At 42.2% G+C, this 25,514-nt stretch overlaps 1 protein-coding gene across 2 annotated transcripts; it reads right to left on the bottom strand.

Annotated features, from left to right (window-relative positions):
* Nucleotides 1–174: 174 nt before the first annotated feature.
* Nucleotides 175–24,316, bottom strand: LOC134867116 (activin receptor type-1-like). Of its 2 annotated transcripts, none has more exons than XM_063887455.1 (12): nt 23,986–24,316; nt 12,508–12,569; nt 11,483–11,737; nt 10,968–11,240; nt 10,328–10,594; nt 8,793–8,995; nt 5,131–5,230; nt 4,398–4,544; nt 3,875–4,150; nt 2,799–2,996; nt 1,497–1,627; nt 175–1,367 (listed from the first exon to the last, which is right to left on the bottom strand). In XM_063887455.1, the coding sequence occupies exons 2-12, from the start codon at nt 12,560–12,562 to the stop codon at nt 1,233–1,235; spliced, it is 2,040 nt and encodes a 679-aa protein (XP_063743525.1). In that variant the 5' UTR covers nt 12,563–12,569; nt 23,986–24,316; the 3' UTR covers nt 175–1,232. The 2 variants fall into 2 exon arrangements, with proteins under 2 accessions (XP_063743525.1, XP_063743524.1); XM_063887454.1 differs by having other exon boundaries at nt 8,793–8,998; nt 23,986–24,314.
* Nucleotides 24,317–25,514: the final 1,198 nt, after the last annotated feature.

Below are 25,514 nucleotides of genomic sequence, written 5' to 3' on the forward strand. Positions count from 1 at the left end.
AAACCGATGGTGATTGTGATTCTTTGGAAAGGTAAATGACTGCATAGTTAGAATAAGATGATGGGGCTTGATTTGAAACCATTGATTAGAGAGTACCTAAAACTACATAAATTATATTAAAGATCCTTAAAAATAAACAAGTTATCTCATAGAAACAGCTGATATGTTACAGGGTTAGGGTCGGATGGTCAAAGGCAATTTATTTCAGGCTTGACCAAATTGACAACTATACCATCACTGGACACTCGTCAAATAAATAAATCCACTAGGTAAAGCAACAAGACAAATGAGACAAATAAAACACATTTTTTTCTATTTAATTATAATAAATCACTAATTGATATAAAATGTTAAAGAAATAAAAAAGGCTGAAGTTTGACTTCATTTACTTGACAATGCACGCATTAAGACAGTATACAGGCTTTACAGGCTTACTTACAGCCTCTGGAGGAATAGAGTTCAGTATCTAGCAGATATTTGATTTGTTCTGTTAGCATTTGTCACTGTAAAGCTGAAGAAACAAAACATAGAACAGGTACAGGTTATTGTAAAATGACTGGTGATATTCAAAAGGTTTGCAAAAGAGTACCTTCAGTTAGACGATACCTCAGGAAAACCACAGTGCCATCGATGCAGCTGTACACTAAACGTTAAGGGATTAGTGAGATCCCAGGAATCCTGTTCAGACAGCATTGTAAACAGGTGCATGACACACAAAGTAAAACATAACACTGCTCGCTGTGGTCACCTTTTAGGAAAGTATGCAGATTTAATTGGCAATTAAAGTTGGCTAGCTCTTTTGCAGAGGAATCCACAGTTATGCAAATAGACAATTGAGTACAATTTAAAAGAGAAAGTGAAAATGATAATATGTTCAGACATTTTTTTAAACAAAAAAATGTGTCAAAATCTGCAGTTCTAACAAAAGCGAGCCTACTCAAATGCCCGGGTAACAGCTTCTTCCTCTGAGAACATTGCTAACATTCCAGCTCCTATGCCACAAGTTGAATAGATATTTTCCTATCTCCAAGACCATTGGCAGTCTCAGAAATGCCTGGTAAGCCATCTTTGGATGCCAAAATGTGTTCCGTCAAGTGTGTTTAAAATAAATATAGGTTTTTGTGCCACTATAAGGGCACTGAACCCATCAAGTCTCTTGTCTTGTGAGATTTCTCTAGAATGGTCCACCCTCTGGTTGTCTTGCAGAATGTCTACCTCTTCTTCTCAGAGGCTCAAATGTCTGTTTTGATTTTGTCCAGAGAGTTGTCGATCTTTGTGAGAGTCTTTTTGATGCGTAACGCCGTTAATCTGGCTGAAGGATTCTGGTACCAGCACTCCTTCATTAGTTTAGCCATGGACAGTAAAGTCTGAAAATAAATTGAGAGAGAAAAACGGATTAATCATCCGTGTTAACACCAGAATATAACTGAAATGAATGTAGTAGTAAGCATGCAATCTTTGAACACATTCTAAATGACAGCTTGAACATGACTTACGGGGTCTGAAAACCATCTGTTAGGGATGTTGGGCCTCTGCTGATCAACACACACAACCTTCTTCATGTCTTCGAAACTGGGATCACTTGGGACCGCGTCGTGAAAGGGTGGCTTGTATTCTTCTACGATGCCTACAACAGAGCAAAGCATGCAGCAATTCACTTTCAAGATCACTCAATTGTTTAAAACAAAGTGTATCTATAATGGCAAATAACTGACACATAAAACACATACAAATGTTGTATAAAAACTCTTGATGTGGCATAGCTGTTTTATCCTTTACTGGCTCTAAAGTGCAGCCGTGGGACAAAACAAGATTTAGGTTACCATGTTGGGGTAAATCAATATCTTAAGTGTTGCTGAAAGCCCAGTGCCTACTATAAAGCCATGAACCCATTTGACAGTGGTTGTAGCTTTTATTTCACACAAGTCTTCTCCACAGACCACAGGCAGTAGATATTGAAGTGTGTATCAAGGCCAAATCTTTCCATCAATGAGGGAAAGCTTTTACTTTGTCAGCTTTAAAGCAATGATTCTCTATTGATTCTGAAAAGAACCACAAAATAAGTGCTGTAATACACCGGTACTGAAGATAACCTTGACAAAATCAAATTTTGGAATCATGTTTATGATGAATACATGTTAAAGATTCAACTGACTGAAATCAATAATAAATAAAAATACATACTACCTATCACTATTAACAATATAGTGTTAGTAGGTCATACAAATGTGATGGTATTGAGGGAAATAAGTGATAATAATCAGGTTTTTGTCTAAAGCGGTTAACAGGGGCGCTGCGCCCTCACACCCAAAATGCTAATTTCCCACGTAACATTTTAAAGTGATGCCAGAAAACAATATTTCTGTTTGTCAAAAACTGCATCATAACATAATATAAATATGTGTCAAATAAACAGTCAGACGGCATAGAAAGCTTTTACAGAGCTCTGAATAAATAGGGGACCGATGCCCATTCGGGCTGCCGGTGGATGAGTGGCAGACAGCAGGCTTACACTGAAACTGAATTAGCTTCTTTTACTGTCTTATTTTCTGTAGAAGATGCAAAGAAACCGTACATCGGGATTTATTTGTTGTTTTAGGTGCAATATATGAGTCAGCAGCTTTAAGACACACTTTGCTTTAATGCAATATTTTTGCCGGAAAGTGGGCAGGGCCGTAATTTTGGCTGTAAGTGATGTAAGCGCCCTCATACTATATTTTTCTAAAAAACTCCCTGATATATATAGTAGGGACTACTTTGAATCCAGAAGGATCATGTTGTGTGAAACATGCACTGACCGTTGCTGACTGTCCTCCGGGCGATCTCCCACAGCACGAGTCCCAGGGCCCAGATGTCCACTCTCTTGTAGGACTCAAAACAGTCCATCTGGATGGAGTCATCGAGCACTTCAGGGGCCATGTAGCGCTTCGTTCCCACTTTAGGGTTGTTCCCCACGTCTAACTCGTTGGTGTCTTGGAAATGCATGACAGCCAGACCTAGCGTAAATCACACAGAACGTTTTAAATGTTTACCTCAAGAGAAAATAACTTGAATCCTTCTGCACAGTGAAGCTCAAGTTTTGAGTAACAATAAGAAAAATGCTTTTTGATTAGAGGGGGATTCAAGTCTTCCCATCTCTATGCAACTTAGTAAAAAACAAAACACTCGACTCACTCCAGCAGCCGATTTAAAAATGTAAGTAGTTAACAGCTCTGTTTCCACCGGATGTATCTCCAACATAGGAACAATTCGCTTGGGAGAAAAACAACTGCTATCATGCTTTTAAAAATGCGTCACCCAGAGCAGAGTTACATCAAGCCTGTAAACATGCCAAGCCAGTTTCTGGTTTATGGCTTGTACCTTTATTTGTTTTTTTCCCAAACATCTGCAAATGGAACATTGGGGTATTGGATAAAGTGGTCCGAGTTCCTCAAAATGTGTTTCTGATTAGGCGCCCGGTTGGTTCATTTAAGCAGAGGTTGTTTTTCTTGAATTGTTAACAAATATAATCGAGCGGGTAGAGTGTGATGTTACTGCAGATGCATCTCTTGAGCAATACCTGCAATACCCATGAGCCACAACTTTTTATTAACCCCTTCCGGAGCTTTGAGGTGGTCAACATTATTTTTGTATCAGTTCTTTACTGAAACCATATTTATAGCTCCACTATTCATTCTAATGTTAGTATTCTAGCTGTGTTGTGAATCAAATTTCAACCTGACAAATGTATCTGTAGTAATGAAGTGAAATTGAAACTATTGGCCCTACCCCCTTCTTTAAATCAAAAAACGTTAACCTTTCTACCTATTGCATTAAAAGGAGCAGTTGAATATAAACTCAAGTGTTTATAATATAGATTGGTCAGTATTCTCACCGAGGTCAGCAATGCAGCACTGTCCGTTCTTTTGAACCAATATATTTTTGCTCTTTAAGTCTCGGTGTGCGATGGCAGGTTTTCCCTGAGTGCCGAAGATCTCCACATGCAGGTGAGCCAGGCCGCTGGCGATGGAGAGCGCCATGCGCAGGCAGCTGGAGGCGTCCAGGGTGCTGAGCTGAAGGTAGTCGTACAGGGAGCCCATCTCATGGAAGTGAGTGATCAGCCACAGCTGAGTGCTGGAGTTCCTGGAGGTCATGTCTGAAGCTATGAAGCCTAAATTGAGAGGAATATTATTGGTGGTTAGGTTTAGGGTTAGGCTGATGATTTTCACACGCCCCATAGATTGTAAATAGAAAGAAATGTCCACTAGAGCCTCTAGAATTTGGAGTTGTGTCCAATCATAGTCAATCACATTATGGTCATGCTAGATTTTATATCAATTAGCTTGCTCATACGCATGGTGGTATAATAGGTATCCCTCCAGCTGAAAAGGCCTGTATAGAATCAATAATGTACGCACCCAGGATGTTCTCATGTCTCAGCAGCACCGTGTTGTAGATCTCAGTCTCTCTGAACCAGGACTTCTCATCTCTGGAAGAGAAGATTTTGACCGCCACACTCTCTCCCTGCCACTGCCCCCTCCACACCTCACCGTAACGTCCCTTACCTGGCGGGGAAAAACATTGGAGGGTTAGTAAACAGATATAGACTAAACATCTAAATGGTTTTGTCTTGGATACTCTACACTAGCATTACTTGATGTCCCCTAATGTGCAAAGGCTGGGATATATTATTACAAATATATCAACTTTATTATAAACCTATTATTTTAATCAATTTGTCAACTTTCTGCTTTGATAAAGTTCACTGTATGTTGGTCAGCCAGTAAGTAACTAAAGTAGCTAATATTTCTCAGAAGATGAGGAAATCAAGAGATTTTAAAGAGAGCTTTAAAGGAAGGAGAGAATTAAAATGACATATCAGTTAAAAATAACTCTGCATGAATTCTAATGCCAACTAGTTCACAACAACAACAACAACTCTGTAAGCTGTGTTGGTTGAGTCTGTGTAAATGTCAGCTTATTCTGCTGCCCCCTATTGACCACAAATCAAGCATCAATGATTTGCTTCTCTGTCAGGCAGGGTAAACACTGATGTACATTCTGAGACTGAAATTGAGCCAGATCATCTTTGCCATGAGTCAGCGGCTCATTGAGAGTTTCCTGAGGCAGTGGCTTTAACAGAGCACTTACCTACACACTCATTGAGCGTGATTTGACGTGCGACAGTTCTCTGAACGAGGAAAGGGAGTCCTGAGCCACTGCCAGAGGTGCAGGAATGATCCAGAAGATCCTGGTGTGGAGAAAAAGCAGAAAAAAAGTGTGAAGGGTTTGTATATCGACATTTGTGTTTATGTTGCCAGTGAACTGAAGGAAAACCTTTCCAAAAGAGACCTGTGGTTCGAGCTTAATAAATAATGATGTATGGAGGATCTGGGACACAGATGGAGACTAATACAAGCAGGCCCCCTTTGATAAGGCACCCGACGAAATGGAGCAGGGCAAGCAGTGCATTAACCCGGATCTTTTGTGTGTGTGTGTGTGTGTCAGTACTGGAGATGCAGTGTGCCCCCTGCTGAGTAAACAACAGAAGTGCCACCTCCCTCCCTGAAGACGGCTCTGGGTGCTGGAGATGTTATCTAATGAAGTGCCAGACTCCAAAAAACAGGTGCAATGCTGCTAAGCCTTTTATTTTTATCCAAGCTACGAGATATGCAGCATTGCCGAGCAGACACAGGAGGGCAGTGCACAGCAACAGAGCCGGCAGCAGCTGAGCAAAACAAACTGCGAGGGGAAGAGGAAGACAACAGGGCAGAGTGATGCCTCAGATAAACAGATGCATATTGCAAAAGCTGCCTGACAGACAATTTGGAATCACAACACAGGACTGAGAGACAGAGGCCATAAAATGAATGAGTTGCTCTGCAGAGGGCTTAAATCCCCCCCTTTTGGTGCAGGAGGATTGTTTTTAGGAGGTTATGCCGGGGCCAGGGCGTTAAGCAGCAGAATGCAATCAGACCGATGAAATATCATCATAATCGACTTCTGGGCGGAAGGCTGCAGCGGGACGAGCACATGTGTTTCAGGCTGATTCGCTTTTTGCAGCCACACCACCATTTCTAATATCCCTTCTCATGCTGCTGCCAGAACTCTTTAATTATGCTAACCGACATGCTGTGTCTCCATATTTATGCGTTCCATTGCCAAGTGCAAGTATGGACTTCTGAAGTAACTTGAAATGAATCCAATCAGCTATTTGTCACACACACACACACACACACACACACACACACACACACACACACACACACACACACACACACACACACACACACACACACACACACACACACACACACACACACACACACACACACACACACACACACACACACACACACACACACACACACACACACACACACACACACACACACACACACACACACACACACACACACACACACACACACAATAATTAAAGATGAACGTCATATAAACAATTAGATGTATTTTAATATAGTGCGTTTGTTTTTGTTTGGATGGATAATCACAAAATAGACAGTAGCCACCATGTTCATCTTGTTATGGCAGCTAGGCTGAGAGCAGTTCCTGCTGAACTTGATTATACAGTGTGTGAGCCAGTGAATGTGCAGGGTTGTCTACCAGACTGAGCGCTAACCACAGGACTCCACCTAAACTGTGGGTCAGTTTAGCAGGCCTCAAAACATAAACCACTCTGCAGAAAAACCTACGCAGCAGAGTGGAGAGAAAATAAATAGCAGAAAAACATTAATCTAATGGTCTGAGAAGATTCCAAACAAGGCTTAGAGTTGAATTCTAGCAACAGCACAACCCACATACACACACAAACACATACAGTGGGGCAAAAAAGTATTTAGTCAGCCACTAATTGTGCAAGTTATCCCATTTAAAAAGATGACAGAGGCCTGTAATTTTCATCATAGGTATACCTCAACTATGAGAGACAGAATGAGAAATAAATCCAGGAAATCACATTGTAGGATTTTTAATGAATTTATTTCAAATGATTGTGGAAAATAAGTATTTGGTCAATAACAAAAGTTCATCTCAATACTTTGTTATATACCCTTTGTTGGCAATGACAGAGGTCAAATGTTTTCTGTAAGTCTTCACCAGGTTTTCACACACTGTTGCTGGTATTTTGGCCCATTCCTCCATGCAGATCTCCTCTAAAGCAGTGATGTTATGGGGCTGTCGCTGGGCAACACGGACTTTCAACTCCCTCCAAAGATTTTCTATGGGGTTGAGATCTGGAGACTGGCTAGGCCACTCCAGGACCTTGAAATGCTTCTTACGAAGCCACTCCTTCGTTGCCCTGGCGGTGTGTTTGGGATCATGGTCATGCTGAAAGACCCAGCCACGCTTCATCTTCAGTGCCCTTGCTGATGGAAGGAGGTTTTCACTCAAAATCTCACGATACATGGCCCCATTCATTCTTTCCTTTACACGGATCAGTTGTCCTGGTTCCTTTGCAGAAAAACAGCCCCAAACCATGATGTTTCCACCCCCATGCTTCACGGTAGGTATGGTGTTCTTTGGATGCAACTCTGCATTCTTTCTCTTCCAAACACGATGAGTTGAGTTTTTACCAAAAAGTTCTATTTTGGTTTCATCTGACCATATGACATTCTCCCAATCCTCTTCTGGATCATCCAAATGCCCTCTAGCAAACTTCAGACGGGCCTGGACATGTACTGGCTTAAGCAGGGGGACACGTCTGGAACTGCAGGATTTAAGTCCCTGGCGGCGTAGTGTGTTACTGATGGTAGCCTCTGTTACTTTGGTCCCAGCTCTCTGCAGGTCATTCACTAGGTCCCCCCGTGTGGTTCTGGGATTTGTGCTCACCGTTCTTGTGATCATTTTGACCCCACGGGGTGAGATCTTGCGTGGAGCCCCAGATTGAGGGAGATTAGCAGTGGTCTTGTATGTCTTCCATTTTCTAATAATTGCTCCCACAGTTGATTTCTTCACACCAAGCTGCTTACCTATTGCAGATTCAGTTTTCCCAGCCTGGTGCAGGTCTACAATTTTGTCTCTGGTCTCCTTTGACAGCTCTTTGGTCTTGGCCATAGTGGAGTTTGGAGTATGACTGTTTGAGGTTGTGGACAGGTGTCTTTTATACTGATAACGAGTTCAAAAAGGTGCCATTAATACAGGTAACGAGTGGAGGACAGAGGAGCCTCTTAAAGAAGAAGTTACAGGTCTGTGAGAGCCAGAAATCTTGCTTGTTTGTAGGTGACCAAATACTTATTTTACCGAGGAATTTACCAATTAATTCATTAAAAATCCTACAATGTGATTTCCTGGATTTCTTTTTCTCATTCTGTCTCTCATAGTTGAAGTGTACCTATGATAAAAATTACAGGCCTCTCTCATCTTTTTAAATGGGAGAACTTGCACAATTGGTGGCTGACTAAATACTTTTTTGCCCCACTGTACTTCATGAATGTGTAGCCACCAGGCCTGGTTTTAAATGTTCCTACAAAACGATAACCAAATACTCACTCTGGAAAATCTTGTACCGCTGAATGTAATCATTTTGGCCCTACAATAAATGAGGGCTGGAATGTATTGATCGCACAGTGTTTTCTATCTGTTTGTTTTATTAAGCAATTCAAACTTTTTCCTCACATCTGACATTTTGTGCTTCACTATGGGTCATTCTAAACACCTACAGTATATGGCCTCTAGCATAGCTGAAAGCACTGGAATCCCATTTGATAGTCAACACAGTAAGTTAAAGTATGCCTCCAGCCGCTCTTTCTAATGAGCTTTGGAGGCGACACACTGCATGGATGGCACCTACTCACCGCCAGAGTGCTCTCCCCCACGTTGGAGGCTATAAGCCCGTCAATGGTTCCGTATTCTGCATCTCGTGATGTGAGTCTCTCCATTTGGTTGTTGTGGATGCGTCTGAACACCAGGATAGCGATAGCGGAGAGGACAACGAGGACGATGATGGGGGCGACGATGACGATGGTGAGTGTCGTCACGCTGTAGCTGGGAACTTCATCTGCTGTGGGGGGAGAGAAAACTGTTAAATGCCACAGTAGTTCATCTTTATGGAGGATTTCTTCAAACAAAAGGCACATCTCCAAAGTTAAATTCGGCTTGCATCTGTCAGACGACTGAGAGCTTAAGTAAACAACAGATGGGAGCGTTCACTGGAACTTAGCAAGGATTCCCGGAGAGGTGATCATAACCACTGTGTGTGTTAAAGGAAAGCTTCTTCACTGAACCACACATACTGACACAAATCCCAGGATGCAGCCCTTCGGAAGAAAACTATCAAGGGTGGGGGTGAACACTCTCTCTCACACATACACACATTCAGCAGAGGCCAGCCTGCAGAACTGACCACTGTTCACACTTTCCAAACATTCCAAGGGAACGACTGCTCAGCTCGGCCTGCAGTAGAGACAATGACCCCTTTTCTCAACTCGTTCACTGAACTGTTTCTCCCAAATACACATTAGTAGCTACACATCGTAGGAACCGACTAGACGTGAACCAGACACATGAGCAGGGAGGCATTAAGCTAGACCATAAAATAAGAATAGCCCCCTTGTTAGTTGACTAACTGCCCATTTTCAATTTTAAAGCGATCCAACGGAACTTGTCAAAAAGCCCATTATGGAGCTCCCCCTACAGGCTTGGAGGTAATGTACGTTTACGACACTGTCGGCCTCTCTCTTTCTCTTCCTTGCTTCATCAGTCAACGTCTTCTTTTTCTTCGGTGCCTCTGCCATGATGATGTACTGACAATGCTGCGCTTGCTTCTCCTTATACCTGGGTGCGTGGAGGGGGTCTATTTGTTATTGCGGTAGGTGTGCCAGAAAGCAAGTCGAAGTACTTCCGCTCATCTCCCGGCCCGGTCTAGCAAAGTTACATAGCGCAGTTATCTCACCTCAGACCCCCGATGGGGGGGTCTGAGGTGAGATAAAAGCTGTTATTTTAAGGTACAAATGCTACATTGGATCGCTTTAAGTGACTAACATTTTATAGCTGATCAATTTTTTTTTTTTTCATCCCAAATTAAATATTTTTAAGAAAAGTGGTGTTTTTAGAGGTTAATATTCAAAACTTCTCTTTGGTTGCACAATGCATTCCCTATTTCTGTGTTTAAGGAAGCCTGCGGTGTGACCTATAGTTCAGGCCAACAGAAAACATCCTGGACAGAAGTAGCAGAATCTTTCAAAGCCGATGATGTAGCTCTTTCGGTAACGAATAAATACGTGTAACTTGGTCTCATAATTAAGCCACGGGAAAATCTAAATATGGAGCTCTTTGGCCTCTTTGAAAGAGAGGTGCAGAACAGAGCATTCTGGGTAGTGTAGAGCTGTACCTTTGACAGGCAGCTCCACAGTGCTGTTCATGTTACACAGGTGCCCGTAGCAACACTCTACAATCTGGTCTCTGGAAGGGGGGGTCTTGCAGGTCATGGTGCCCTGCTCGTATTTGGTGAAGCAGCCCTTCTGGTACATGAGGGAGCCGGCGCTGGCCGTCAGAGAGGAGAAGCACTGCTGGCCCATGCAGCGGTTCCCTGATGCACAAGTGCTGCCCTCACACACACACTCGTGCTCCTCTTTGGTCAGACGCTTTACCTCCTCCTCTGCAAGAGATTTAGAAAGGAGACATGGCGGTTAAATAAGTTACATTTCTAAGAATAAACTCTTTAGGTTAATCCTGCATTATGTTAAGCTCACTAATTTGATGTTAGGCTGTGGATTTTTGTTATTGTAATTCTTATTTAAATCACATACTATTTATATATTTTATTTACGTGTAAGGTAGTCGAAAGTATACTTGTAATAATTGTTCAGCTCAGTATCTTTCTAATAAGTGTCAACTCAAAGATGTCTCCACAAATGCATAGCTTTTTATGGCATTATAAAAATTGAAGTTAAAGTTTGGAATTGCTGTGGTTGAAATAAGGTTTATGGTGAAGGGCAGCTGAGCTATGTGTACAACATGCACCAAGTCACCTTTCCCCGGAGCTTGCACACTGACGTTCATGTTGCACAGATGGCCCTGGCAGCACTTGACAACATAGCCGGATGAGGGCGGCATGGCGCAGGTGGCTCTGCCTTCCTCGTCGTCCCTCAGGCAGCCCTTCTGTTGGACGGCTGCCCCATCAATCATCTTCAGGGAGGAGAAACAGTGCTGGCCTGCACAGCGACGGTCAAGCTCACACACGCCGCCCTCGCACACACACTCCTGGTCTCTGAGGACTGGTCTGCCAGCAGACAGCTCTATATCTGATAAGAGGAGATATGGGGAAACACATTAAGGCAATAGCATTAGCAGCCCATTCAATTAAATGGCTTTCACTCAGATCAGCAAACACCAGGATCTCTGTTAGCTGTTAGACATCAAGTACGTTTAAATGCTTGATATTTGACTGAAAAAAATAAATAAATGTATAGCAGTGATAATGGGAATCTTATAGTAGTATAAGCAGGATGTTTTTCACAAAGGGATCGGAATAAAAACTCCTCACCTTTTACTGGTGACTGCAAGGAGACGTTTGTGTTGCACAAATCTCCATAGCAGCACTCTACCAGCAGCTCGGGAGTTGGTGGGTTTCCGCATCGCAAGGACCCTTCCTCATTACCCACAATGCAGCCCTTCTGAAGGGCAGCTGTCCCGTTCAGTATGGAAAGAGAGGTGAAGCACTGCTGCCCAAAACACCGGTCCCCGCTGCTACAGGGTGCTCCGTCACACACACATTCTGAGTTTCTCACAGGGGCATCCCCTAAAATAAAAAGCAAGCACATAGCAGGTCAGAATTCATTAGTGAAAAAAAGAATGAGAACTGAAGCTGAGAACGATTTTAATCTCTAACAGGCTCCTTATGTTTGGAGACAACACATGATCAGTGCTTATCCCTTATCTTGTAAGAAAGCATCTTGGGGTGCACAATATATCGATTTTCTATCACCATTGTCATCTTTCACCACGAAAGATGGGGATATTGCCCTCAGGTTTTTAAGAGTTGGAGAATATAGAGAATCAAATTGCCTTTTATTATACTTTCAATAAGCCATTCGTCACATTTGATCACAATAAGTAGTATGCTAAAAGCAGCCAAAAAAGCAGAATGGAGCACATTTTAACATCCGTTTGATATAAATTTGAATCGTTGTTTTGTATGCAACAACGTAATGTCATATTGTATATTTTCCCCATGCAGCTCTAATGCATGTTTATCTATTGTGTGGATTGCCATAGTAAAAAACGCTGCTCTTCCCACTGCATTCCGACACCACTGCAGTTGTCTCAGACAGCAGATGAAAAGGAGACAGACTAGGGAGGGGTACTGATAGTGAAAGGGGAAAAAAAAAGTGCATTTTTGGTCCGTGCAAGTAACAGACTTGAAGGCTACAGGGAAAGACGCTGAGTCTGAAAGAGTGTGTGTATGTTCAACCACCTGAAAGAGTATATGGGGAACAGAGACATCCTGTACACACCCTTCCAGCTGCCACATGAACTTGAGACAAGCTGTGTTTGTGGGAAAACGCTTACCTTCCAAGCAAGAGCAGGGAAGCACCAGGGCGATCAACACCAAGAGAAACATCATTCTAGACCTGAAGGGAAGAAGAAAACACAAATGATTGCTGCACTTAAATGAACACGTGTTATTTGGCATGCAAAATAGGTCTGATGCTAATTCTTTTAAAGCTGACGCATTAAAATTAAAATTAAAATAGTAGTTTTGTGAAACATTTTTTGGGACACGATTCAGCGAGACAGACAGAGGACACACAGATACCTCGCCCTATGTTGAAAGTAATAGAGAGCAGTATTACAGGAGGACCTTTTCCTTGCTTTCAGAAAAAGAGTCAACACCAAGTTTAAAATGCTAAAGTAAAGTGGGTCTCATGCCTTCCTGTTGTCCTGGCAACAAGGCAATGAGTGGCAAGCAATGGGGAGACTGGTGCTCTCTTATTGGCTGCCTGTGTGCGTGCGTGCAGGCGTGCGTGGTACGGTCTGTGTGTGTGTTGGAGGGACAGGCTGTTTGGTGGTGAGGGGAGAGGAGCAGACAGACGCCTCAGGAGGAGGAGTAAAAAGAGGAGAGGAGCACAGTGGGTGCCCAAATACTATCGTTTAGAGACGGTCTAATCCTTCAATATTTAATGCGTCCGTAGTATCATCCAGATATGTTTGTTTGTTTTATCCAAGTGACAGGTTTTAATTCACACTATCAACTCGAAGGAGAAACCCACCCCCAGCTACCCATTTTAAAACAATGATATGTGAGTTTAGTCGAGACAGGGCAGCCTGCAGCGTGCCCCGTTTATGCCACACTAAGCACCGGGGCCGTTATCTTGGAAGCATGTGTGTGTGCGCCTGAGTGCATCTGTGCCACTGATAAATACCCCAGCGCCCCCCCCCCACCTCCATGCACTCCAAGCCTTTGTGCCCGACTCCCAGACATAAATGATTAAGCACATCATGTTAGCATTAGCCCAACGGCGGCGTCTGTACGGGCCACTCACACACGGACCACATGCTGCTCCTTTAATCAGAGCACAAAACAGAGGCTGCCACACAGAGATAATCAGCCGCTCTGTCTGCTCCCCTCGGACTGGGGAGCAGCGATGGGGGCAGGGAACGGGCAAGAGGGCATGAAGAGGCAAGGGAGGTATAGCCAGGGGGCAACTGGGGGACAGTGGGTCAGAGAAGGGCAGAGACGGGGCCAATGTGAGAGATATTTGGGCTGTGAGGTAAAGAGAGGGAGAACGGGGACAAGGAGGTGTCTGGTGTCAGCGCCCAGGGGGAGAGCGGGAAGAAGGGCACCATGCTGCTGGGGGACGGTTGGCCAGGCTACAGGGAAGACAGGGGCCTGGAGTGGGGGGGAGAACAGATAAAGAGATAATCAGAAGAGTAAAAGACAATAGTCTGGGGCTAGCACTTAGAAAAAGGTGTCTCTGTCTCTCTGTTGTCTTAATTTATTGTAGAAAGAAAACACAGCGCAGGTTATCCCGACTCTCACGCCGCCGACAGGTCAATAACTCACCTCAATTAACTAACTAGAGCTTGTCATGGAGCTCAGTTTAATGGCTGCAATTAGTTTAGGTTAATGATTTGCTGCATTTTGTTTACATTTCCTGCTGAAAGACACTCCATGGGGCACTAAAATGATCTCAGTCTCAATTCATCTCTCCCACGCAGACACTTTGTCTTAAATAAGCTTTCATAAGCAGCAAGCCACATGTCCAAGACCAAGCTTCTGTTATGTGTTTGTCTTGGCAAAAATTTAGGGTATGCTTTGCGAAACCTCAAGGATCTTCAACATGTGTTTATGTTTGTATTTGCACACCAAAGCGACAAAGATTAATCGATAAGAAAACCAACCACTCAATTCATTAGAAACTTTTTCGGTGATCTACTCACTGGTTTAAACATGAGAAGAAAAAAGTAAAAGTTCTGTGATTCCAGCGTATGAAATGTAAATATTCTATAGGTTTTAACCAATTGTCTTCAAAGTCGTGGACATATTACGACTTTTGAGGATATTATCTCGGAATTTTTTTTAAGTCTTTATCCATCCATCCATCTTATCCCGCTTTTCCGTCAGGGTCGCGGAAGTCTTTATCTAGGAGTGCAGATTTAACAGACAATACTAACATTTTTCACATTTCCTGGTTTTGGTTTTCTTATTACAGGAAGTTTATCATCTCGGAATTGTGAAAGTCTGATACAAATGTTCACCTCTCTCTGACATTTTATAGACCGAAAAACTAATGGATTCATCAAGAAACAATTTGACGGATTAATGGACAGCCTTAATATACACATATATTACAGGGGTGTGTGTGGGGGGGGCTATGATCAGAATAGTATTGGGATAGTTTGTGTGACTATGCACGTCTGGTAGCAATGTTTTATTCTACTAATGATAAAATAAACAGATCTTTTATCTACATTTTTGCTCAATATCACAATATAATTCATCGCCAGAACGAGCACGGCAGAAAATGTTTAAAATCTCAATAATATTTTGACTTTATTAATGCGTTAATTTTGCATCCTGGGGCATCAGGGGGTTGCATTGTTATCCACACAGCTCATTTTGCAATAACAGCAAACACAAACTAATCCACATGTATCCACGCATGACGCACAGCTAGCTGCTAACATAGCATTAAGCCAGCTAACAGCTTAGCTTGATGAACACACACCCAGCACTAGTCCTGACATTGAAAACCTCAGAAAAGGTTCTTGGAAAGAAGAGAGGCAGGGCTAGCATCTGCACAACCGATTGCGATCTGAGACGACAACTTTATGGCGCTGTGTGTGAGTGTGTGTGTGTGTGTGTGTGTGTGTGTGTGCATTGCAGCTCTCTGTCCCTGCATATTGAATTCTCTGGCAGTGTTGTGCACTGTGTGTTCACAGAGCTGACATCCTGCCAAGGGTGTGCTCTCATTTCCCCCCCTGTATCTGTCTCAAGCCCGTTCTTCTCTTTTATTCCCTCTTCCTATATCCTCTGATGTGGAGTTGCAATATGAAACCAGTATAAATACCACATGGTAATTATAGGATATATTCTCCCAGGTGTACTGCTGTTGGTTTTACTAATCCAATGGGTCTCCCTATTGTATAATTCAGGGTAACATGTTATAGAAGATATTAAAACGTGGCTTAACACACAGTTTTAAAATGCATTATGATCATTACTTCTCTTTGCTCTTTCTTTGTGTAAGGTCAGGCTTTCATTGGTTGACATTTCTGTGTCTGGAGTCCATGTTTTGCAGTGGTAGAAAACAAATCAATTGCATGACTAAGTTACAAGTATACTAATATGTATAAAAAGGGGCCGTTCTGCACATTCAGCTACTTCTGGTCCTTTACTTTATATTCCGATTGAAACACTATGTTTCAAATCAACTATTTTGTATGAATGCACACCTTTACCTCAGTAAATAATCCACATACTTTGCCCACTGCGGCTATTTTGAATGACGAAATAAATGCCTCTGAGATGCATCAGCACTGACCTTGCGCATTAACATACAGAAACCACATTCAGCTGAAGACTGGGAGCGGAATAGTTGGCCCCGATGAAAAGTATGTTAGGATCGGCTCCGGCTGAGTGCTACTGGAGGGACTTCAAAGTGATCCTAGATATCAAGGCTTCCATTTTATGACACCATATTTCCCAAACTCTTTCCAGAGATCCCATTTCAGAGGTCTATCTTGGAAAGCACAAGATGATTAGACACGCCACTCAAACATCACTAAACTAAAGAAGCATGGAGGCAGTAATCACTATTTACACACATTTGAGGTGTTGTTACGCACACTATACTTAAACTTCATTTTAAACGGGATAATTTACTACCATTTATTGTTTCTCTGTGACATTTCAAAACAGAAATATAAGTCTATTTGGATGCTTAATTATTTAGGTCTTTTTTGTATTGGGGTCATGCTGAAGGAGAGAACGATAAAACACTGTCTGATGAGCAGGGTGTATCGCTGAAGAGGGAGGAGGCTGGAAGCCCTGCAGGAGCTGCTGAGTCATCATACTGGCAAGCAGGGAGACGAGAGGTGGAATCTGCGTCTGAGCTGGCAGCCTGGCACAGTTACCATGGCACAAATAGCCCGGGCAGCGAGGAAACTGCAGCAAACTGCAGGGGCAGCTAGAGGGAGAAGAGGGGAAGAGGCTGGGGCAATGCGGAGCCTGCTGTCCCTGTCCCCGTCCTCCCGACCCAGACAGCCAGAGTGCCAGCATGCCATCAGGGACACACAGATGGTTCGCTCCTAGGTGGATGTGGGTGTATCACGGACCTGAGGGCCTCTCTGCAGCAACCCACATTTCTATTCACACTGAAACTAACCGAATCAAAAACATGCTTTGCCTACAGTCAGACACAACACTCAGGATGGCTGGAAATTAGACAGAAATGAACAGCTATGACTTCACATGAGGGAGGGAATGATTCACCTGTGCTTATGAACATGGTGGATCACAAATGAAAACATTAAGGGTGCACACAAACAATTTAAGTGTTGGATTTTTTTTAAATCAGTCGCACCCAGTGAGTTAGCTCAGTTCCGATGTATTCGATGGCCTTTGTCCTCTCGTGGAAGGGTCCAAGTGTGGGTGGCTTTTGGCTTAAGGCTCCCACACACACTGTATGTATTGGCAGTCTTGCATGTCTCACTGTGCAAGATGGCTCTAATAAAAGCTTGCTCACAAATCTGTGTCAGGCGGAACAATATCAATGTTGAGTGTGCGATGAATGCCTGATGGGAGTGTAAATATAATAATAACTTTATAGCACCTCTGAAGACAAGTCACAAATTGGTTTACAAATGCATATGTAGGTATAGGAAAAGTAAGTAAAATAATCTACCTGCACTGCTCTCAAAAAAATGACTTGGGCAGACAAGTATTATAATTTGGTTCAACATTTCTGAAACATTTACGGTTTTATTCGGTGAGGAATTTAGCTTGATAATGTGAATTATTCTCTGGCAAAATGACATCAAATGGGTAGCTTTTTTAAAGGGATAGTCCGGCGAAAATTGACCCCAGGGTCTTTTTCTGCATGAAAACTGATCAAGTAAGCCCTCCACAGAGTTTTTTTTGTACATCAACCAGTATTGACCTTGCCCGGAAAAACCAGGAGCAACGCTAATAGCCAATACGGCTTACAGTGCATTTGATCGGGGCAGTGCGCAGAACGCCTCCAAAACTCACCAACTGCCCCCATACCAGGTCCTCTCCTAGGAAAGTCCGCACAAGTCGATTATCGAATTCACCGGAGTTCAGTTCAAGGAGGAATGTTTTGGAATGTATAATTCCATGGAAATTCATATCTAGTGAGTGTTGACACGGAAATGAAAGGAGTTGCCTGTAACTTACATGCAACTCCTTTCATTGGAATTGTACATTCCAAAACGTTCCTCCTTGAACTGAACTCCGGTGAATTCGATAATCGACTTGTGCGGACTTTCCTAGGAGAGGAGCTGGTATGGGGGGCAGTTGGTGAGTCATGTAAAACAGTTATTTTTCGAGCAATGTTAGTGGTTAAAAAATGCCGTTTTGGAAGCGTTCTGCACACTGCCCCGATCAAATGCACTGTAAGCCATTTGGGCTATTAGCGTTGCTCCCGGTTTTTCCGGGCAAGCTCAATACTGGTTGATGAATGAAAAAAACTCTCTGGAGGGCTTACTTGATCAGGTTTCATGCAGAAAAAGACCCTGGGGTCAATTTTTGCCGGACTATCCCTTTAAGGGATGTACAACATCAAATCAGGCACAATATATTTAGGGAATGTTCTTGGAGGTTTTGTACTGACTGCAGCATTGAAGTGGAGCTAAATGCGGTGCTGTGACCTTGTCGGATGGAACTGTGAAATGCAGGTTGACCCCCTTGTTGATATCCTGTGTCATACACTGAGGCTGTGTGGTTCTGCAGAGGCTCTTTAACCTTTCAGTAACAGAAGGTCATCCTCACATGTGGATATGAAGGAGGGACTTCTGCGGGCCCTTAGAAGAGCTTAAAGAGTCTGCATTGCCCCATCAGGACCTTACAGTACCTCTGCAGCTGCCTCCTTTCACCGTGTGTGGAATGTAATCAAATGCAAATGCTTCCCCCCCTCCTGCATATGTTTAATTCTCGCTCATACATTCATTGTAGTGGGCAATAGCATAACCGTTTTTTGTTCCTAGGATACAGTGTAACCCAGGCTGGTGTCACACTCACACACACACACACGCCTGAGTATTTTCAGGCCCCCATCACAAAACAGATGAGCCTTTTTATTCAACTTTTGTTTCTAATTTATGAAAAAGTTTGATTGGTTTATGCTAAAGGGGAAAAAGTAGAAAGAGAACCACTCTATGCTAGCAACAGCTGGTGTTCATCACAAAACCAGAGACGTTTCTATCTCCTATTTTCTTTTGTCATCGTTTTTGTGTGTGACGTCTTATGAGGCACAACCTGGAAGCTTCTACAGCATTGTGACCGTAAAAGACACTGCTAACATTTCTTCTACACAATGGTCACCATAGCAATTAGACATTTATTTTCACACAGTCATCAAAACAAGTGACAAAGCCAATTCAAACCCCATCTTTATGGCCCTCTGCTATGTTTGCCAATGGAGGAATGCACAAACATTCTCCCTCCAAACGACCATCTCCCAAAGTTCATTGCCCAGGGGTAGGACTAATCTCAAAAGGACACCTTGATTTGTGTCACGGTACACCCTTTAAACACATTTTCTTTTTAGTGAAACAAGTATATCAGGCAAAGAGTGCAAACAGCTGCGCGTAGAGTTAATAAAAGCTTGGGGAATATTTAGTCTTGATTGATTCTGTGCCGCACCTGGAGGAGGCTGAGCTCCAGGAGTCGAACATGACAGACATCGAGCAAACTAGTCAACACCTTGATGATAATCACTCAGCAAACAACGTGCAACAAAACAATGAATGGTCCTACAGCACTATGCTCCGAGGCCATTGCATCCTGCTGCCAATGGCGCTTTACGGCCGAGAGTTTCCTGACCTTCCGGATAGGAACGACTTCTGAGGAAAGACCAGTAGTTAACAGTTTCTAAGATTTAACAACCAGTCAGAAATGGGAGACGAAGACATAAACACTTCTTGCATGAAGAGCCGGTGAAAATGAATGTTACTGTAATGCAATTAGTCAGTGGATAAGTGTGATAATATGGTGTCGATAAGAATAGCCAATTCTGCTCTAAATGTAACATGTCAAATGTGCTGCAAAAAACTAAGTATTTCTAGCGCTATCTCACCATTTAAAAAGAAAAGAAAAATGAAATAAACACAATCTACTAAATTAACATATTCAAACCATATACAGCTCTGGAAAAAATGAAGAGACCACTCCACATTTTTCTCAAATCTTTATCTCTACATGTATGGCAGCCATTCCAGTGATCCATCCCAGTTAAATAAAAATAAATCAAAAATCATTCAACTCAAAAACATACCTATAAATAATAAAAACCAGAGAAACTGATAATGCTGAAGTGGTCTCTTCATTTTTTCCGGAGTTGTATTGTAGAGTAGATGAAGAGTATGATATATTCGCCGATACGTTTTTTGCTATTTATAGCCTTTTTCAAAATGATAAAATAAGGAAAGGCATTTATTACCATCTTATTGTGATTTTAGCTTCTGCACAGTTTGCTTTCAAAGCCAATGACGTACCAGCTGGCAAAGCATAGGGAATGGAAAGGACTAATTCAAGCAAACCCCATCGATGTGAGGCTGAAGTACGACAGTCATAACAGCTTACGACCCTATGACCCAAGAGATAAAACAGATTATTCTACATTTGTAGACTAAATGTGCACAACGAATCAGAGCCCAGGTCTGGGACTGGGAAATGAGATCAGAAAGAGGCCACGAGTGAAACAAAACCATAACTTTTCCCACTTACAGCTGAGCGATAAAACAAGAGCAGTGGAGCGAGTGAAGGGCTCATGAAATGTGTATTGCAGACTGTCTCCAGTGCAGTCTGGAGTTAGTGTGGAAAGAGGAGCCACGCACACTGCAGATCTGTGTGTGTGTGTGTGTGTGTGTGTGTGTGTGTGTGTGTGTGTGTGTGTCTTTGCAGACAGTAGTGTCTTGGCTTCCTTCTCTCTGTCTCCACTCGTCCTCATCCACATTTGAACGCAGAATGAGAGGAATCAATAAGTCTGTGCAACCAGAAGAGAAGGAGAGCAAGCCTCCAAACAGCAAACAGGAACACGACTCAAATCTGGCACAAACACAGGAGGCCGTCTTTTATCTTTTTCTCTTCTCTACTAACTTCCCGTGTCGTGCTGAGACGGCAGTGCCTGCGAGTCCCAGACAGCTTATCGTGATATGTTTGGGCTACATACGGCTGATGATTATTAAAAAAGGCTCACAGATTTTTTTTTTTTTTTAACTAAAAATAACACTGCGACATAGGGCCTCCTTTCTAAAAAGCTGGACACGAGCACAGAGCAGAAGCAAATTCAACCCCCATCATGCTGTGCTCCTCTGCAGCCCGCTGCCTCGTCTGGTGCCAGGTTTGATACTAGTCAAACTTTCTAGGAAGTATACACACACAGATGTACACACATAAAGAAAAGCTGAATAGGTGAAGGTTGCTCTGAGCTGCTGCCTCTGTCTATCCAGAGTGACACCGCCTCTCAGTCGCATTCACACACACAATAATAAACTGTCTCACACACATGCAGACATGGTATCCCCCCCCTTCTCTAACCTAACTTGAGAGCCACCTACGTTGAAGAGCGATGAGCCTTAGACTCTTGCTCAGACTTGAAGCAGGCTATCTTGGTCTCATAACTGCAGTTCTCTTGTTAATGACAGACTGTGTAACCTGATTCCCCACCACACATATGCATATACACACACACCCCATCCAGCCCCTCCCTCCATCAGTCTCTCAGGGCTTTCTGGAAGCCAGCGCTTCCCTCTCCCTCCAATCGCATATTGTTCCAACCCAAACAGCCAGCTGCTTCTGACAGCCAAATTACTGTGCAGAGAAATGATTGCTATCAGAGACCTCTCCCCCCCCTCTCTACTCGTATCGTGTTTTTCTGAAATATGGGCAAATTATACACTTCCTGTCCATCAGAAGGAACCGCTTCAGCAGAACACTGATGGTGAAGCCAGGATTTCTACGGCCAGATGATTCAGGAGTCAGAACCTGAATGAGGCCAGGGTAGAAGAGGCTGCAGATTGCTATCAGAGACAACATTTCCAAAGACAGAAGAGTTAGTGTTCCAAAGCAGTGCTGCAAATAAATACTTTTGCTATCAGTTAATCAGACTCATATTTTTCTATTAGCAATTACATCTTCAAAGCTTATTTTCCAAGAACACATTAAACTGAATATCTTCGTTTTGGATTCTCAGACGTAACAGTTGGGCTCTACACATGTATGATTTGGAAAAGTCTGATGTTTCACCCTTTCTTACATTCTGTTATTGATTACCCACCCGTTTGTTTAAACACTAGCTCAAAGCAACTTGTTGGCAATAAGACAAACTACTGAGTACCATAAATCAGACACAAATAAGGCCCCTTATCCAATCCATTCAACATTTCAGGACACCCCAAACCGGTCCTTTTGTTGGAGATGCATTGTTAGTCTCAAATAGACAGATAACCTCCAACTGGTTGAGGAATAAGTTACCGCAGATAGGCAGCTTGAAACAATAACCTGGCTCAGGGCCAAACAATAACATTGTTGTAGATGAGAGACATTGTGAAGTAGAAGACCCCTCACAATGGCAGGGGGAGCAACAAGAATCATGTTGGTGCCGGTTACCTCTGTTAAAAAGAACAGGATACCAAAGATCTGCAGCGGAACCATATCTCCGCCTCAGACTGCCTGCCGTCCGTTTATCAGTCCACTATCAGCAGACTCTACGACGCAGCCCACTGAGAACAGCAGGCGCCCTCACTCAGGCCTGACCCCAGTGACTGGTAAGCCATGGAGTTACATTCTCCAGATCACCAACTAACCACATAAACAAACAACCACTTAGAAATAACTTCAGTTTACAAGATTATTGTAATCTGGGAAAAGAATATTCAAGACAACCACTTCTGAATGGCTGCTTCAACTGGTGGGGGTCTAATTCATTTTCAGTAGATGTTGATTAAAGTAAACTTCAAGTAACGATTAAAGTAATTATTGAATAATCTGATGGTTTTTTATCATTAGAAATTCAGAAATGGTTGAGAATTATCCCTCCTAGTTTCTCATCAAGCTTAGGCTTTATGTGTCTTGTTTTGGTAGTCAAAAATATTCAATTTAATATATTATAAAACAGAGTAAAGTCATATTTCATCAAATGTACTATACATTAAAATAGTTGGCTTTTCCCTAATCCATTGGACGACCAATCAATGCAACTGGAGATTTACAAATGTGTGCCATCTTCAATGTCAGACACAATCCCTTTCTGTCAGAGTCATAATTCAAATGAGGTATGTCATCTTAAATCAATAACACAATTAATGCAAATTCATAAATGCCAGAATCAAGCGCTCTCAATAAATGTGGACTAGTGAAAAGGACCTGCTTAGTATGTGGGAATGGCACGTCGTGAGGATCAAGCACAATGAGTTGATTCTGAGGAAGAACACTTCAGTGTGAGACATGCCCATTCACACATCTTTTAACCTGCACATTATCTCTGAATGTTTTCAACGGGCGTTAACACCTTGATAATGAAGTTTGCGCCCTCTGATCAGCAGGTCTACCGGCTTTACATTTCATGGTCCTGCAATCTTATCATACCACTTCCTGTTTGGTCTGCTCCTTAACAAGCAAAACATGTCAACAAATACTTATTCATTAACGAGATCAGCGATATTTTAAATGTTTTTTCATTGCCAACTTCTGTTGAATCAAAACACAGACCACTCTTAGCCAGACAGGGTGTTCACCACTGTTTTTGGGCTCTTCTCCCCCTCCAGGGCTGCGATTGTGATGTTAAAACTGCTCAGCATGGGATGATGAGACACACGATCAAGCAGGAACGACCCTCCCAAAGACTGTTTGCATGACAAAAAGTCTTCACAAAGTCACAACTAGTTGCAATGTTTAAGCTTGATTTGATTGTGAAATAGAAATTACAATGCTACACCAGAGTATTCCAGACTCATCACCATTTATAACAAGTCACCAAAAAACGTATTTTTGACGCGGTAAAAAAAAAGGGCTAGGCTGCGTGAAGGCTACTCCTGTGCTAAATCATATTCAAATAACATGCAGATACATGTTCACACATCCTGAGATGGACAACGTAAATACAATATGCGGCTGCAAAAACAAACAGGCCAGGTTTTACAAAGAAAGCTCAACGGGATTTCTTGTGAGAGCACGTCACAAAACATTTTCCTGCACATCAGCAAACTTCTCGACGTTTCCCAAAATGTGTGATTAAAAACCCCACAGAAATATTACAGTAACAGTATTCCAGTACATTTCAGCCTCATCGTGATTAAACTTACCTTGCAGGTTGTTTTTCAAAGTGCTGTATGAGGGCTGTGAAACTGGCGCAGGTCGAACTACTCTGCCATCTCCCGAGAATTCACCGACAATACCGGATTTGTTTTCCAAAGTCTTAAAAGCAAAGCCTACATGACGCCAACATTACCGTCCGTCGTTTTCCCGGTGGTGAAAAAAAGTGGAACATTCACGCGATATTTAGGAGAGAAGAACAATTGAGATACATTTTGTTACGCTGTTCCTCTTAGTACATAAGCAGTGTCTCTCTGCGGCTTCACACAACTGGCACTCCGATCCACGAAGGCAAAAAGCCAGGAGTGGAGGAGGAAGTTACCTTGCAACAACTCACTGTAATTAACCAGCGTTGCACGAGACGATAAATACGCACTTTTCCGGTCACGCATTTCAAAATAAAACAAGTAGGCCTTTGTCTTTTTGAATGTTATTTTACTCCCAAAGGTCAAATGAGATTAAGTAATATACTATATTAAAAATAATTAGTGAAGTAGAAATAATACATTATAGGAGATACTCATGTAAATGTTATGCATTTTATAAAGCTAAACAGAAGAACAGAACTAACATCCATTAAAAATTGTTTAAGCATTATTTACAATTACTACTTGACTATTTACATTTAATTGAATCACTGTACTCCATAACATTTCAGGGATGTCTATTATTTCAGATACAAACAACATTTTGCCCTTATAGTATTTTCCAATAACAAGCTGAAGGCTTGGTATCGTTATGTTCAGGCTGTTTGTAATGTAAATTGAACTGTAAATTAAACAGGAAACTCCTAATGAAATATAATAGCGTGAAACAAAACATGCCTTGAGTGTTACCGTATCTTCTGTTTACCCAAATAGGTTCTGTGCTTTTATGCTGAAGCAAAAGCATCCATTTCCTGTCACAGGGATGCTCTCTCCGGCTAACTTGATGTGAGCAGTAATTACAGGACCATTGCCTTTTCCTTTGCTCTGCGCATGTTCTCGACTCAGCATTTAGGGAGTGAGGAGTTCAAGTTTTAGGCATACCTATATTTAGGTAAAAAAAATATTACTTTTAAAATAAACATGGATAAGCAAACATTATACAAAACATGAATTCACTATGAAATGTGTTCCCTGACATGTTCATATTAAGTAGGTATATGCTAAAATGCTTTAATTCATATTTTAAATAACCAGTCACTTGACTAATGACATTGTGATCTTAAGTCTGACATCATATTAGGCTATTTTAATGAACATGACATGTAATAAAACCATTGCACATCTTTTCAAATAGCAAGAACTACAGTATATCATAAAAAAATATTAATTCACATTAATACTGTATCCCTCATTCTTTAAATGAATGTGACATTAAGACATTTTCAGCATAATAACTCTTCAAACTTCAATCTATGAAGCCTACAATTGATCTAGCCCCATAGACAAAAGGAGTGGGAACACCGATTACTATAGCTACTCTATGCAAGTTAAAGTATGTGTAGGCTAGTACTTACATTTCTTCAGTGCTTCTA

Source organism: Eleginops maclovinus, chromosome 7 (genome assembly GCF_036324505.1).
Source record: "Eleginops maclovinus isolate JMC-PN-2008 ecotype Puerto Natales chromosome 7, JC_Emac_rtc_rv5, whole genome shotgun sequence".
Lineage (NCBI taxonomy): Eukaryota > Metazoa > Chordata > Actinopteri > Perciformes > Eleginopidae > Eleginops > Eleginops maclovinus.

Bases quoted from the DNA above. Each gene is read 5' to 3' on its own strand.
- LOC134867116 (XM_063887454.1), bottom strand. From the start codon at position 12,562: ATGATGTTTCTCTTGGTGTTGATCGCCCTGGTGCTTCCCTGCTCTTGC. The intron at 2,997-3,874 runs GTGAGAATACTG...GATTTACGCTAG, and splicing joins GTGCTGCATTGCTGACCTCG to GTCTGGCTGTCATGCATTTC. The intron at 1,628-2,798 runs GTCAGTGCATGT...GCTCTGTTGTAG, and splicing joins CCGGAGGACAGTCAGCAACG to GCATCGTAGAAGAATACAAG.